Raw genomic sequence first — 17,180 nt, 5'->3', positions numbered from 1 at the left:
CGTTATGACAGCAGTACTCACACAGAGAACCACATTGGGTTACAAGCCCCTGGCATACTACAGTGGGAATTCGGACCCAGTGATGAGTGATGATTTTCCCTGCGAACAAAGGTTAGCTGCCGCAGCGTTCGCCATAGAGAAGGCTACAACCATTGTGATGGGATGCTCCATGACGTTGTACGTCGAGCACTCATTTGCCATTCTAGAAAAACCAAAGGGCACATTGCCATCTCAGAGAGCTTCTGCTTATGAAGTGATCATATCAAACCCATCGATTAAAATAGTCCGATGTAGGGAGAGCCAATACATGACTGCGCAAATTATGAAGAATTCTATGATAAAATCCCCAGGATGAAAGAAAATGCCTTGGCAGGCGGAGAGATCGTCTTTATTGACGGGTCTTTGAAAATCGACCAAAGTGCAGGGCAAAGATATACAGGAGTTGCTGTGATGAAACACACAACAAATGGAGAATTTTGAGTGCTTCTTAGTGCTTGAATACATCTCATTATTCAGCATAGGCTGCAGAGTTATTGGCGTTGATACTCGCCATTGAGAATCACGCAGAGCAGGAAGGAACAGTGTACAGTTACTCTGCCTATGTGACGTGAACAGTGCACGCTGGCTTAGCGTGCTGGAAAAGGAGGGGCTGCTTCCGAGCAGACAGCACGCCAGTGCAGGACGCAGCCTCATTGGACAGGCTGCTTAAGGCACTACAGCTCCCAGTGGGCATAGTGGTCGTGAAATGCGCCGCCCACACGAAAAGGACAGATTTTATCTCACGCGGAAATCAAGCAGCAGACACGGAAGCCAAGCGTATGGCATCCAAAGGTGAGACGGTTATGGCAGTGGAAGCTATCCATACCAATGGACTAATGATGCTTACACGAACCGCACCTGAGGGTTACAGCAATTTGGGGCAAGCACAGGAAATGGAACTCCAAGGGGAGGCACCACAGGAAGAGAAGAACCTCTGGAAACGTCGAGGGTGTTCTTTTAACCCCTCTGACAGCTTGTGGCGACAAGACAGCACTGGTAAACCAGTAATGCCTGTAGCCCTATTAAAATTAGCGCTGGAAAAACTACATTACCCAGCCCATATGACAAAGGAGAATCTAGGAGCAACGCTCACGGAAGTCTGGTTCATACCGAATTTAGCGGAACATGTTGCATTTTTCATGGTGAACTGCATAATCTGCCAGCAATTCACTGCTGGGCACACATTAAAAGTAATGAGGAGTCATCCCCAGGCCAAATGGGCCTTTTCAGCACTTGCATGTCGATTACATCGACATGATTCAAGTATGCAACGGGTACAGATACTTAATTGTGGTGTGTCCATTCTCTAGATGGATAGAGGCAGGTCCATGTACACACCCAGACTCTGCCTGTGCGGCAAAGTTTTAAGTGAGGGAGTGTTCCCAAGGTGGGGGGTATGCGAAGTCATGAGATCAGATAATGGCCCTCACTTTGTTAATTCAATATTTGAGCAGATTAGCTTGCTTCTTGGTATAAAGCACAAGTTCTCGTATCATCCGCAAGGTAATGGGATCTATGAGAAGCTCAACGGCTTGTTAAAGGAAAGGAGAGCCAAGTTGAAGCTTACTCTAAAGAAGGGATAGTTCCGCTGCCTTCCACTGGCACTGTATGCTCTTCGGAACCAACCCGGCTCCGACCATCATCTTACGCTACACGAGATAGCCACAGGAAGAAGGAGAACTCCTCTTAACACCCCGAGATAGAGCTAGATGTTACGCCCAGTCAACAGGAGAGATTTTAGGGTCTGAAATGCAAACCTATCTGAACTGTATGACATCTTGCCTTACTGTAATTTCAGACCAGCTGCAGCGATGACGAAAAGGGTGCAGCGCAGCACAGAACACAGAAGGAGACACTGCATCAGACTCAGTTCAAGGTGTACGTGTTCCACTCGTCTTCCCTGGAGACGCCGTCCTTGTGAAAAACCATAAAAGGAAAAGGTGGGACGAGCCAAGATTCAACGGTCCTTTTATAATAGAGGACTGCACTTGGTCCGCTGTGAAGCTACAGGGCAGGAGAGCGTGGATTTTTCTCGGTGATATCAAACCCTATATCGGAGAAGGCCCCTTGCCTGCACCCCAACGAGAGGGACCGACGAGCAACGGGGAAGAACCACAGCACGTGCTGACAAGATCCATGACGAGGAAGGAGGACGCATGACCAGCTAGACAAAGAACTTTTGTGCAAGAGTTGTGGCTTCATTTTGGACATTCCTCTAAGCAAAAAAGGGGATAAGGACATACAAACAGACACTCTGTGCATCCTAGTTGCAGGGTGAAGAAGAAAATTGCACGCGTAAGCCACAACATAGTCTGTTGAATTTGAACTTTGGACTGAAGCACGCTGAAGCCTTGATTAGAAAGGATATGCCAAATATTGATCGAGGACACATACATTGGAAGAAAATACAGTACTCAGATTCCTTCCACACCAAGACCCTATTTGGAATCACTTATGGTGTCCCACAGTAGAGATATCACTAAGGACGTGGTCACCTATTTCAACCTAGTGCTAAGATCATACCAGTCCTTGGTAGGGAGGCTCACAAGTGTCACAGACTGTCACCAAGATCCTGAAAAGGAAATAATAATAAGACAACTGCTTACTGTCATTGTCGAACAGTTTATCCTACTCCCTGAGTACAGTGAGAAAGAATCAAATGTTCCCAACACAGGCGGAAATAAGTGAGCTCATCAACACACTGTTCTTTCGCATAATTGAAGACTGTCCAACCATTGTCGGAAGAACGACAGATACACTAACATTTCTTCTAGATCCAACAAATACAGAGAACCTAAGTCGTCTCCTAAACAACATAATATTTCTAATCGCACTCCATGCGAACAGACAGTGCAGACATTGTTTACATGAAGGAAAAAATGTATGATCCTAAATCTCAGCGAAGACAGGACAGATGTTCCTGTCACCAGAAGACAGCAGGCTGGCACGCAACGTCCTTTTCCAACTAGTAACTGACTTTCCAGAGCTAGTGGGGAGACCAATCGATGTTGACATCCTCACATTCATCAGAGATCCAGCTAATGTTGCAGAAATGGGAATGCTCCTGCATGGAATCGTGCTTCAAGTTGAACTTTCCAATCATCAGAGGAGCTATCTGAGGAGATTCTGAGAAGCTTCCGCCGAGGGACAGATCGAGAAAGCAGAGTTGAGAACTTCACTTGTTGTACCTGTTATTATTTTTCCTTCCTATTCTTCTCATACTGATCAGTGTCCAACATGTCCTTAGGACTGAAGCAGATTTGAGGGGTGGACTGGGAGCTTACCTACTTTGAACATGCAGAGTAAAGGGACTCACTGAAGTATTACTTAATTTGATATTTCCCATAGTCTAGCAAAAGAACTGTATCCTGAAATAAGAGACAATTGTCACTCGCAAGAGGGGGGACACTTTTGGAGCACCAGACACTCCTAAACACAGAACTCGAAAGACGATATTGGTTAAGGGAATAATAACATTGACATTTGGCGAATGATCGAGATGGGGGTCCAGAGCAGCAACCTGGTCCTCCCACAAGAAGATAGGCATCCCCGCTTCTCTGGAAGAAAATGCTGCCGCCTAACATACAAAACTATAATGTACCTATGTATTATATTCATTATTATTCTATTGTCATTAACAATCAGAACTGCATTCTTTATTGGTGCACAAAGCGTTCCAATTTCAGTGCACCCACCTAATGAACTTATGAAAACTACAAAAGCACCCAGACCTTATATAGTCATTCTAGTTCCTAGAATATGTGATGGTGGAGTGAATGAACTTGAAATGGATGTAATTAGCAATGATACGCATACACTTGTGGTAAAAAATGAAAAGAAAAGCCAGAGACCGGGTCGGCAAGAGATGAATGGAGCAACATCACTGATAACTACACGCATGCAAACACTGAATGCACATGAAACCGGCCTAGCATAAATGACTGCAGAACCACAAACCAAAGCAGCAGAAAGGTAGAGATTGCCTGCCAAAAGAAACTTCACAGAAGCTGTCATGAGAAAACAAGAAGAGTTAAGAGAAAAGCCAACAGACATAGTCATATCAGAAACTCTTGAGAAAACAAGGGCCAACTCAGAAAAACTCTCTGCACGGACACAAATGTTAGTAGACTTACTATTCCCGCACATAGCCAGAGCAAGGAAACTGCATGAGGAACTGAAAAACGAAACCGCAGAGACTGCATTACCAAGCAAATATGTTCCAACATAAGGGACAAGTACCAGTTCCACAGTACAGCCATATACCGGGCCAGTGCCAGGCTGGTGGGTATGGATACTTGCATCCAGTAGGGAAAAAATGTATTAAGAAAAGGAAAGAGCTGCTAGACTCTTGTCCACTGAAATGGCGCAGATGAGGAAACCTGCACCATGGACCAGGATACCTGAGACCCCTCCAGCAAGAAAAAGCCATACAGATGCATTCAGAGATGTAGTAATAGCAAACTACATGAAAACCTTAAGAATCAAGAGAAGCATGCATGAAGACGACTATGAACTGAACGATTACCTGGATAGCACAGCACACCTAGGTAACAACATTTGGTACCAGAACATGAAGGAAGTTGGAAGACGAAGTTCCGAAGGGGAATGCTTTGTTTGTGCACTCCTACCGTACAGCATGGGAAAGACCAAGATCTTCGTGGCTGTAGAAATTGATGTCCCGACAGCACACGGTATCTCACACATAGCAATGTGCAATACCAGAGCCCAGTTCATGGGAAGTGATGCCTCATTGATATGGGCAACTGAAACAGCTTATCCCGATGAAGATGATTATGTTGAGGACATTAAGATGAGGAACAGAGCTCATACTAGGAATCATGTGATCACGTACGAGAAGCCTGGAGTTAAAGGAGCAGGAATAAGATGGGAAGTGAACCCAAAACTAAATGTCCAAGGGAAAACTCCAGCAGAGGCTCAAATTTGGGAAAACCGAGGCCAAATGCAGATTTGGGGAACAGTGTTTTCACCAGATGGATGGGAAAAAGGAGTAGGGATCTGCAGAGCATGGATGGTCCTCGGAGCCTGCAAGGAGTCAATTGAAAACTCACAAAGACTGTGCAAACCACTATGGCCTAAATTTACAAAACTACTAACATGGGTCGAAGACAGAGGAGGACCCTTGCAGATAGTGCCATTAGAAGGCCCGAAATTGTGCTTCAGGAACAATGGTTCAAGAAAAATGGGGGAGAATCAAAACTGCAAAGACATTTTTGAGGCTCCAGGAATGATACATGGGACTGCAGTAATTATGGATCATTATCAGGCATGCGGTTCCAAAGCATAAAGAACTGGGGAGGTATTTTCACAATAGTGAACGTCCACGTTCCAGCATTAGTGATCCCGAAAAGTGACCTGAACATTGATAGTTTCCCGAAAGCAGATGCTCACCTGAGGAAGAAGAGATCTGTGGAACTGATAACCCGAATGAAGAGAGAGAATTACTTCTCTGCTAAATCAGAAGAAGCATTTAATGCAATACCATATGAACACAGGCTGTTCAGCCTCACCTCATCAGTGTTCACAACAATTTTTATGCCAAGAATCCAAGTTGGAGGAAATACTATACTAAATGGTTGCAGATAACCGGATGGGAGTTGCTGCAGACCATCAACACGACCATAAAAGGATTCAATGCGATCAAGGAAGAGTTGAGAGCCATCCAACTGATGACTTTCCAGAACAGATATGTACTTTACATGATCACAGCTATGGATGGAGAAGTTTGTGCAAAAATAGGAGAATCATGTTGCACATTTATACCTTCTCACAACGAGGAAAATGGAACTTTAACAGAAGCTATAGGTATGCTGACAAACCTGCAGAACCAGATGATCAATGAAACCGATGACGTTGATGACAGCTGGCTTGCATCACTGTTTTCATGGGTTCCACAATGGATGGCAGATGCATTCAAGTTCTTGGGAGCCCTGCTAGTGATGATATTACTAGGATTTTGCATTATCAAGATAATAATCTCCCAATGTCAGAAAACTGCAAAGAAAGCCATAGGAATGAAGATCATGATGGATGTCAAACCAGGATGGAAGCCCAGAGATCTGTGATGAAGAAATGAGAGACTTTGTGAAGGCTAGCAAGCACGCACCAGAAGGTACAAAGTTTCTGTATCCCAGGAAACGCAGAAATTATGTGGGAAGAAGGATTTACTGCAGCCCAAATGGACAATGTGAGCTGATGACATGGAATAAAGAGGACCGAATAACAAGGAGAGGAGGGGGAATTAAACTGTTTGACCAAACTGAGCCCCTAATTTTAGGTACACCTAAATAAGATAAACTAAAGACTTGGTCAACAGTGTGTCGTCACAGGGTGAGATGTCCAACCTCACCTAAGGAAAACCTAAAAAGAGGGAGCAATCAGTTTCAAATACCTCTAAAGGGTTGGTAGCCACCTCAAGGACTACACAATGAGGAATAGATACACAGTAGTGCACATTGAACAGATTATTCGCATATCAATTTTATTTAGACATTCAACAATAATTAAAAATCACAATAAAATATGCCAAGGGGGCATAGTTCATCTCAGTTAATACAAATCTTTGGCACAGTCCATAAGAAATTGCACAAAAGGGAAAAACCAAAACACAATTCTAACAACTTAAGTACACCTGGATCAGGAGTGCACAAAAACCATAGAAAAATATATGGTTAATGAAACAGTAAAGCAAAAATATGAATCTAAATAAACTGTCTCCTTGTTAACCCAACCTAAAAATAAGTTGTCTAACATAAAAAGAATGGAAAAAACTGCATTCACCACTAAGTCTCACACTCCTTCACTCCCATTCAACCCAAAATGTTTCATTCCTCACTCATTCCAAACGCACACAGTCAGGGGAAATTTATCAGGGGCATGCACTTAAAAACAATATGTGCCAAGGTTGTCAATAAGAATGGCGAAGTTGATCTCAACGCCACAAGGCCTGATTAGTTACAATCAGGACATGAAGTGCTCTCAAACTGTGCTCAACCGATGCACGCACTAATAATGTCACATGGGGGTTGATTAAATCGAAGCACCAACCAAACAGCTATTTCCTGCTAATGTGGTAAGCTTCAGATTTCCTCCAACGGAGGATGGACATCAAACACCTGTGAACAAACAAAGAGATAGAGAGACTGGTAAGTAAAATCTCTCAACAGACTGTTAAGTTACATCGTCTGTGGAGCTATCCTGTGCTCCAATTTAATACACCAAGGAGGGCGTTCTAACATGGAAAGGCTCATTTCTGTTAAAAACACAATGGCGAGGGAAGATTTAAGGATGAGCAATCATCACTTATTCGATCTAGTTATCAAAAGCATGTTCATCTGGCCTCTGCTGGGGGCTGAAGGAACCCATTCGTGCAGGTCGCAGTTAACCGGAATCGCCCAAGGAAACGGCAAAAAACATTAGCTAACCTAGCTTTAACATTGAGTTCTGTAAGCTTACCAAGAAAGAGAACTTCTGTGTCGCACCCTAAGGAGGTATGAATCACATGCCTAAACTGGTAGGTCCCGTACGGCAAGAGCTCACAGTCAATCCGAGTTCGATCACAGAGTCACTCTTCAATTGAAATGAAGCGACCTGTAAATAGTGCAAAAATCAGTGATGTTACTCATGCTCCGGGGCACCTCCAACATGGGGTAGTTTTAAGATATAGTACAAAGTGGTGGCTCATGTGTCATTACCTTATATTCATTCACAGAGCAAATCTGTCGTGTTCAGCTGTAGTAGGAGCAATTGCTTCAATAACTCTCCTCCCCACCTGGGTGTGTCTATGGATACAAAGCAGAGTATAAGGCTAGATGTTAATTCTACCTTTGGGGCGACCAATGAAATGCAAAAACTTATCGATGGGGAAACATCCTAATGGCTTTAGAGTGGTCAGTTGAAGGCAGTGGCCTTGCGGTAATTGGAGCCCAGTAATACTGAGTGGCAAAAACATCCTACAACATTATACCTGTAGTGCATCAATGGTCATCAAAAAATAAGCTGTACTGAATCGCCTTTGCTTGCTGCAAATCTGTCTGAATACTGTCTCAAACACAGGATATATTTATTTTGTGGTTCTATCTCCGAAAATCCAAACAAAGTGAAATGTGCAGATCCCCATAGTGCTAAAAGACGTAAAAGTAAACACAAGCACCAATTAGCCCATATTGGACACCGTTTAAATAAATGTGTCACCTAACGCTGTGGGAAAAAAAGTTCTTTCTAGACACTGGCAATAGTCGAATTAACAGAGTAACAATGATCGCGAAGGTGAACACGAGGCTTACCGATTTTCGTCTGTTAATAGAAGATCCAGCCGATTGAATTCTGCCGCGTCCTGTAGTCCGTCACAGTTGAGCGTTCAACTGTCCCTGCATGTAATGCACGGCGGGGAAAGTGAGCGTCCTTTCCTGTTGCCATATTTAAAGGCATCCCTGTAATTGAAAAGGGCGCCTCCCTTCATTTCATGAACGCGGCTCAACAAACGCTCACCAGGTGTGTGTATACCGCACAGTATACTGGGATTCGAAGTCCAGTATAACCAAACTGCATGAAAATGAGCAGAAAAAGGGAGAAAAAAAGGGGGGGACCCGCTTCTCAGAAATTGTCTACGCACGGACATCAGGAACTGTGCCTATCGTTGGTTCCTCAGGCCCCTATTCATACAAAAAGCACCCACCCGTGAAAATATGTTTAGCATTCCGATGGAGGGAATGAGGTGAGAGAATAGGTACATATACACAGATGGAACCATGGGGAGGGAATCGTTAGAGTCAGAATTAGCAACAAAGTCATGTATGCCCAACGTCGTTGGAAACGCGACTGGGCTTTGCTATAACCCTTGTTAAGTATCGCTGGACTATGTAGCCGCCTCGGCGGAGATGTGTATCTAAGTGATTTCGTATGAGTATAAAATCCCCAACTGGACACTTGGAGCGCTACAAGAGGCATGGCTTAGCATCAAGTATCGAAATACACACGCATGACTTAAAGGCTGTTAAATTGAAACAGTCAAATGGAATCTGGACTAAAAGGCCAATGTAATTACAACTGGTGATTACGCTCCTGTAGTCACAGTACAGAACCCAGAATAGATGTTGGATATTCAAGTGAGAAACAGATTGGTAAAATCACTAAGGATGCCAAAGGCCATCTTAAGCTGCCCATTCTAGTCTGTCATTCAATCCAGTTTCAGAGCTTTTTGTAAGAAAGATCATGCGTTGTTCCTTCTGAAATAGTTTTAATTTATCTCGGTTCGTGTCACCAGAGGGAATCATTTTCCATAAGACACTCCATTGTAAATCCTTGATTTTGTGTATGAATTTGACCCAATGGTCTACCAAGGGGCATTCTGTGTTCTGTTCCGAATGCAGCTCTTGTGTTCTCCAATTCGCGTTTTCACCTTCCTTTTGCCAATGTACAACCGGTTTCATGGACACCAAATTCCATAGATAAGCATCGTGGAGTTGCAATTACTAAATTGTTGTTGTCACCTCAATGTTTTCAAACCAAGATTCACTTCAGTACTCCTGGAGGTAGAACTACAGCAAGTGCACCACCCACAGGCAGAATGGCCTATCAATTTGGGAAGGCCCCATTTTTCAGAGATGGTACTTTGTTTTTTAGCTCTCAAGCTCACATTATTCCGTGTTCTTTTCAATTGTGGCTTCTTTTAAACGCCACTACTGGCTTGTCAAGTGGTTTATCGCTTCATTCTAAGATATTGCAGTTCTTAAGCATGATCTTTTTTATTTGATTGGAAAAATGACTGAATGTATTTACAAACACCAATTTATCATCATTTTTAATCTTGGGACAATTTTTATACTCCAAAAGGGCCTGCTTGTTGTTATTGAGGGCGCGTTTCTTCGCCAGATACGTCAGTTTTTCCAAGTAGACAATTGCAAGTAATCTTTTGCTGAGGCCATCTGCTTCTTCTTTATAGATGGATGTAAAGGTACTGTTCCTTTTCAACCGTAAGAACTGGCCCAGTGGCAAGTTGCCTTTTACGTGCCTCGGGGGAAAACTCTCGTAATGTAAAAGTGAGTTTTTATCGGTATTCTTATGAAAAGGTTTCACACTTAACGTTTTATTGCTGGAATTCGACACTATCGTAATGTCTAAGAAGTTCAGTTCTTGATTACTCTGGGTATAAGTAAACTCGAAAAAGCGATCTTGCACATTCAACCAATTAAGAAACTCATTCAGTTCTTTTGTATTTCCTTGCCATATGACGAAAATGTCGTCTATATATCTTTTCCAGGTTCTGATCTTATATTTGTACATATTGAACTCGGACAAAATTGTATTGACTTCAAACTGCTCCATATAGAGATTAGCCACACTCAGTTCTAGGGTAGCCCCCAACGCTGTACCCTGGATCTGTCTGTAGTACTCGCCGTTGAAATGGAAATAGCTCTGTGAGAGCCATTTCGGCACACCAGAGTACAAATGACATTGGTGTTAAAGAGCCAGGGTATTAGAAAAGTAGTCGTTCTTTCAGCATATCTAATGATGCCCTTTGTGGTATACTCGTATACAGGGCGACAACGTCTAAGCCCACTAATAATTTGCAGCCTGGATAAAATGCAAGGTCCTCCACTTCGTTAATCATTTGGATCGTATCTTGTACGTAAGATTTCATTTTACGTACCAATTGTTGAAGGAAAAAGTCAGTAAACCTGGAAAGAGGTTCCAAGACTGAATTGACCCCGATACGATCGGTCTTCTTGGTGGATGTGACATACTTTTGTGAATCTTGGGCATTGTGTAGAATTGTGGGATTTGAGGTTTGATGTCACACACAAAATCTGCTTCTTTAGCTGAAATCCACCCGCGTTCTTTGTCTTAGTCACTTTCATGCAAATACGTTGCTGTAGTTCGCTGGTAGGTGTATAGCACTGGAGGTCAAGGAGTTGTCTGTTACATTCTAAAATATAATCCTCATGATTTTGAAGAACTATAGCACCACCTTTATCAGCCATGATAATGGCTTTGTTCTCAAGTAAGTGTTTCGTGTCTGCTTTCTCACTGTTGCTGGTATTATGAAAAACAGGTTTTTTCACACCTTGTATCTCAAGATTCTTCAAGTCTCGGAGTACTCTTCTTTCGAATACTTGCGCCTCCGCTGTCCTCTCAGTAATCGGTACACCGAAAGTGGACTTGTTATGTAGTCCTGTGGCTCCGTTGTCACATTCAAATTCCTTATATTGAAAGAACTGTTTCAGGTGAATTTTCTGCATGAATGCAAAACATTCTTGCCGGAATAGAAATTCATTTTGCTGATTCGTGGAAACAAACCCCATCCCTTTCTCCAAGATTGACATCTCATCATCCGTAAATTGGTGGGAAGAAAGATTTACCACAAAGCTTGCATGCTCCTTGTCACACGTGCCTCTGGTTCCCAGCCCATTTGGCCCAGATCTAAAAAAGATTGTGGGGTAGCACCACCTCTGTTAGCACGGTTGCCCGATTGCCAGTGTTATAGAATAAACACAGTTCAATAAACACAGTGGAATAAAGACAAACATGTAAGGACAGCACGAAGCCTGAGAGGAGTAATAAAATATGGACTCCAAAGAGACACTTCTTCAAACCATCATGTACAGACCCAGAAGATGAAGAAGGAATTAACCCAGATTTCGAAGTGAAGATGGATACAGATGAACCAAGTAAGATGAATCTGAAGGAGGAAGTGAAAGTGGTCGATGAATTGCCCAGAGGGGGGAGTGTAGAGGAGGTCCCAAATAAAGCCTGCACTCCTGTCGCCCATTTTGAAGTACCAGGAACATTCACACCGAAATATGTGATGTACGATGAGCAAATAAACCAGCAGAGAGACGCAGTAGGGCTCTGCCCACTGCCTATCAGAAGAACAATACCTATTGAAGTACCAATAACCAGACAACCATGGACATTAAGGTACCCATTGAGAAAACCCTACCAGCAAATGAGACGAAATAAAGATTGCTTAAGTACTGTACAGGAAGAAACCAAAAGGTCCTTAGTGGAAGACGAATGGTGACGTCACGAGGGCCTGGACTAACACACCCATAGAAGAAATGACGACTAAAGGACGAAGCGAAAAGACAAAACGCCATGAATAAGGATAGCGTGAACCTAGTAGGAGAAAGCAATGTTAAAATACAAAGAAGCTTAAGCTGTAAGCAGGATGAAGATATTCAACCAGCTAACGCCTTTAACATAGGCTTGTAACTGCAAGAAAGCTAAGAAAACAGTGCGGCTTGCTATGCTAAGTAGAAGAATAGAGCGGCAAGCGCCATTGTACACAATCTACCTCAAAACGAAGCACATTGTATACGTGCTAGTCCACTTTGCACTAAAAGCAGAACCAACCCAGGTTATTATAGGCCAAACGCAAGAAGATTCATATTCTAGCAAACACGAGGAAAGAAGGCTGAATCGAAAATCTGCAGAGGCAGCTTGTGCCAGGGAAGCCAAGGTCACATCAATAGAAGCTATGAACAGTGTTAGGCATAATTCCGGGCAGTTCCCTCAGGGACCACTACACAGGATTAAGACTACAGGTGAGAGCAATAAATCCCCTTTGGTATCCGTCTGTACCACAAAGATTTAGTTGGTAGCTGTGGCTAAGCAGTTAGACTTATCTCAAGAGGGAGATGAGCAGTATTCAGGGTTTGCACAATAGGTATCACAGTACTATGGAACAAGGAAACACTGACCAAAGCTGTGTATCAAAAAGAGAATATATATTTATTTTATACATATCTAAATCAACACATGAATCACAATGAATAAGTAAGTTAAAATTCAGTGAAGAAAAAGTATATACAACTCCTATTCTTTTTTTTTTTTATTACGAGTATATAATCTCCGAAGTGATTTTTACAAGAAGATGAACAGAAAACTTCAATTGTTTTATAAAAAACTTCTATTTCGATTGTAGACAAGTTTGCGGTGGATTGAAAACTGAGCAAAACGGCACAGTGAAAACCAACTACAAATGGCACTCTAGCAATGTTCCGAAAAGGAGGGAAAGCACAAGTTAAACCGAAATATCTTCAGACATCCCCTAGCAACACTTCCCTGAAGTTTTGTGAACATGTAATGCACAGTGACACTTTAGCAGAAAGATAAGTGAATGAAAACTGAGCAAAATGGCACTCCACAAGTTGAACAGTAGGAAGGAAGAGGGGTTTAGAAGGTTTAGGTGCACCAACACATTTCTCATTGAAAAATAATCTAGTGAGAGCAGATCTAACAGATCAGCCAGAGTCAGTGGTACAGGACCAAGTCCTTAGGAGCAAAAATGTTCTTGTAGCTGCAGTCAAGTCTTTGGTAAACGAATATAGAAAGGTAGATGCAAGGGCGAAAGACAATGTTAACGAGAAGGGGTGGCCAACCCAACAAGTAGCTAAAGGATTTAAAACACCTTTATGGCTACCACTGCAACGGGAGGCCTGAACAATGTACCTTAAACGTGAAGAAGTGGCTCCTGCGGTGGCGGTTGTTCCTGGTAGTTGCTCCAGGTCGAGGGGTCCAACAGAGGAAGAGAGGCTCTCGTCGTGGAGGAAGGTTTGAGTCGCTGCACTACCCAGGGATGAAACCAGCCGCGGTGCTGCCAAACGAAGTTTAAAAGGTATGCTCCTTTTAATCGCGGTCCGGGTCGATATCTGCCTGGCTATCCGGTCTCCAAGTGCAGGGCACTGTCGATTCGACCAAGGCAGGTCTGAGGAAGCGATAGGTGAACTGGTTGGCCCCACCAGCTCAAGGGAAGAAGGCTCTTTCGAAGATCTCCTCTCGTCATGTGGAAGAGAAGTGGTGAGACGATCCAGCAGGTCTTCACCAGTGGTGTAGATGCTGAAGATGTCTCTGGCTCCTCTCCCCTTCGGTTCCGTAGTTCCAGTGGCGATGTATTGCTCTTCCAGTCCTCAGGACCCTGCTTTTATGCAGAAAGAGACCCATTCATGCAGCCTAGCTGCCACTCAAACAGTGGAGTGGTCTTCTTGGCGGGAGACCCTCCAGCCTTTCAGGTTAGAGTGTGACCTGAGTTGCTGCGGCAACTCTGTCCAGGGGTTCTACTCCCCCCTCCCAAACAGACCCACCCCAGACTCAGAGACGCCAAGGAGGGCTTCTCTGCAGAAGCCTGCCAAAATAGCGAACAAAGGATCACCGACTTGGGTTAGGAGTTTTGAGTAAGAGACGAGAAAGAATTTATATTAAAGTTCTGGCGAATAAAACCTACCGGAGTAAAGTGAATAATAAAATAAACCGGCGGTATGTTAGAGGCTGTCAGTAAAAGTGTTAGCCTCGAACAATGGGTAAATCCCATAGGAAAATATTTGCGGTCGAATATTTACTGTAGTAACCACTGCCACCAGCCAGAAACTTTAGAGAGAGGGACTTTAAGGTACCCCCTCGAAAATGAACTCAAGGGATAAACTATTAACCCTTTCCAGTACCTCCATAGTAAGATGGTTTGTACTGGTTAAGTTTGTAAGATTTGACTAGTAAAGTCAATGGGGACTTTACATGCCCTGGGAGACGGTAGTCAGTCCCAGGGTATGGAGTCTGTTTGGGGGTCGCTACGCCACCCCTGTGTCACTGCACGGAGGGTGCTGTGTAACACATGTGAGTAAAGATGGTTCCTATGGGGAAAGAGAAAGATCCCATAGGCATTAAACATAAAAATAGCCTAGAACACACATAGCAAAAGTGTCTTAAGAGTGGGGAAAAAGAGTCTCACTCTTAGCAGGTAAAAAGAAACACACCCTTCAAATCCAGCAAAGCTGCTGGGGGACTCTATAGGTAAGGGAAATTAGCCATGAAATGAGAATTCTCCCTAACACTCAGTAGCTACTTTTAATTGAAGCTAAGAACAGAATATCCTGCCTCTGAAGGATCGAGATAAGAAGGTGAAGGCAGGTGGCGGGTGAAACGAAAATCAAATACACAAATTGAGAGAAACAAGGCAAATTCACGGTGTGGTAGCACGCGACCATCCGAGTGAGAAGAGGCACGGGTTCACACCTACGCTTGGCATCCACCCAGACAGAGATATCAGAACTTTTCAAGACAAGAAGATGCAATTTCGAAGCCAACCACAGTGAACTAATTGACACATAGCCCATAAAGTGATGATTGATTGAAGAAAGGCAGGGTGAATTGGGGGACACCCTGCACCTGGTTGATCGTTCTGCATGCTGCTAAGCAAAGTGGAAATGTATGCATGGGGTTGATGCCAACCCAATCACAATGGACCAAATAATCTAGGGTCCTATAGGTAGTAGAACCAATAGGATGTCGTACTTATCGAAATGTCTACAGTAGTCATTTTTGAAGGAAGTGCTTAGACACCCACCCAATAGTGTTTACCCAATCCCCTCACTCCGTTACCATATACAGATATAGCACCTATATTAAAGTTACCTTTTCCTAACCAATAGAATTGCATGTTAACTTTTGGGTGTTACACGTCCGATTATGACACGCTTTGAGTATAAAAGTTATGTTTTGTATAAAGTTCGGGGGTGTTGAAGAGAGACGGACTATCACTGCTGATTGCCATGACTCCCTGTTTTTTGTACTTGTTATTAAACTGACTCCCTTTGCCAAACCATTGAGTTGTCCTTATTGATTGGTGTTGGAGTAATAAATCTGCACCCCGATCCATCTCAAGGTGCAGCGATCTCGTCTTAAAGTATTTCGGAGCAAACCCCGACTATGGGCCGGCCGGGGGTCTCCCCAGTACAAAGCATTCCATCATGGACAGTCACAAACCCCAACATCTGCCCATCAACCAACACTTCTTGGCGGGGGATGGTGTATTGGGACCAAACAGTCCAACCCCCAGCCCTTACCAGTACTTACACACACGCACCAGCCTGAGAATCCAAGCCAGATCGAAGGAAGTGAATTACCTTATATGGTGTTTCCAGACCTGAGAGGGCAGGGTGGCAGCCAGAAATAAAGATGGCCAAAGGACAGGCCCCAAACCACATGGAACATCAATTTTCATTATATGATATTCAAAATGGTATTATGTGATAAAAAAGTATGGTGCACGGCAGGTCACCGGAAAAGAAAATAAAACTTAGTACACTGCCTCCAGCCTGTCCTAGGCACATCTGAAAGGATGTTAGAGAAAATGAAGGAAAAATGAATGCAAAGTACCCATGGATCACCCGACTGTAAGGTGATGTGTGCTTCATTAGAAACAATACAGGAAATCCTAAAAGCGGGCACAGTCCCCCGGCATTGGTAACCGTATGGGCTGACTAGTGTCCTCAAAATAATGGAGTATTTCAAGTTAAGATAAGCTAGCAAGGCTTAAAGTACATCAAAAATCAGGTTAGGGTTGAATACATAGCAAATAGCTGTGGTTCCAATGGTGTCAATAGTAGCCAAAAAGAAAAATCCTAACACTGAGTCAGTCATCTTTGTTAAGCATAACGAGATCTAACATGTTTCAGTTCATACAAATACTCCTCTGGTCTTGCAGATTTTACTTTGGATCATTTTACGTTACATGGGTTTGTCCCATTAGGCATTTGTCTTCCTTGAGGGCTATGGTGAAACAGGGAAGAGTTAGAGCTATGCATCTAAAGTCTAGGTAACCACGTCTCTTTTTTACAAAGATGTAAAATTATGTACATTTTTACCGATTTAGACTGTACGTTTTGACTAAATAGTAACTGTTTCTTTTTTAGGCAAGAGAGGAACTCTGCTGGTCTGGATCAGATCTTTGCTGCTATGAATTTCTTCCTGAGTATGTTTGCTGTGAACTCCCGCATGCAAATTTGTAAATTGGGGGAAGAGATCCTTCTTACGGTGATGTACATCTGGACACAGTTCAAGTCTAATAATTCCCTGAGGGAGGAAATAATTGAATTTCTGAGAATGCAGCTAAAAATTCATCACCCGAAAGGAGTGAAAACCAAAGAGGAAGGTAAAATATACTGATATGGCCTTGAACATATATCCCTTTATTGGCAACTTGCTGTGTGAAAATTGATTTGTGTTACAACTGTGAGCATTTGGGTATTTAACTACAGGGTAGCAGGATCTGCCTAAGAAAAATGCTTGGCAAATCCTTTTTTTTTTTAAACAATTTTATTGATTTTATTATAACAACCAACACACAA

At 43.1% G+C, this 17,180-nt stretch overlaps 1 protein-coding gene across 2 annotated transcripts in view; it reads left to right on the top strand.

Moving 5' to 3' along the window:
- Positions 1–17,180, top strand: part of ATM (ATM serine/threonine kinase) — a 3,046,976-nt gene that overhangs the window by 456,361 nt on the left and 2,573,435 nt on the right. For both annotated transcript variants that reach the window (XM_069640412.1, XM_069640413.1), the window contains one exon: positions 16,746–16,984. In XM_069640412.1, coding sequence (XP_069496513.1) covers positions 16,746–16,984 — 239 coding nt within the window. The remainder of the gene's footprint in view (positions 1–16,745; positions 16,985–17,180) is intronic.

This window comes from Ambystoma mexicanum, chromosome 7q, assembly GCF_040938575.1.
Source record: "Ambystoma mexicanum isolate Mex_15411 chromosome 7q, UKY_AmexF1_1, whole genome shotgun sequence".
Lineage (NCBI taxonomy): Eukaryota > Metazoa > Chordata > Amphibia > Caudata > Ambystomatidae > Ambystoma > Ambystoma mexicanum.
Note: the sequence above shows the minus strand (reverse complement) of the source record. Positions and strands in the feature narration are given on the sequence as shown.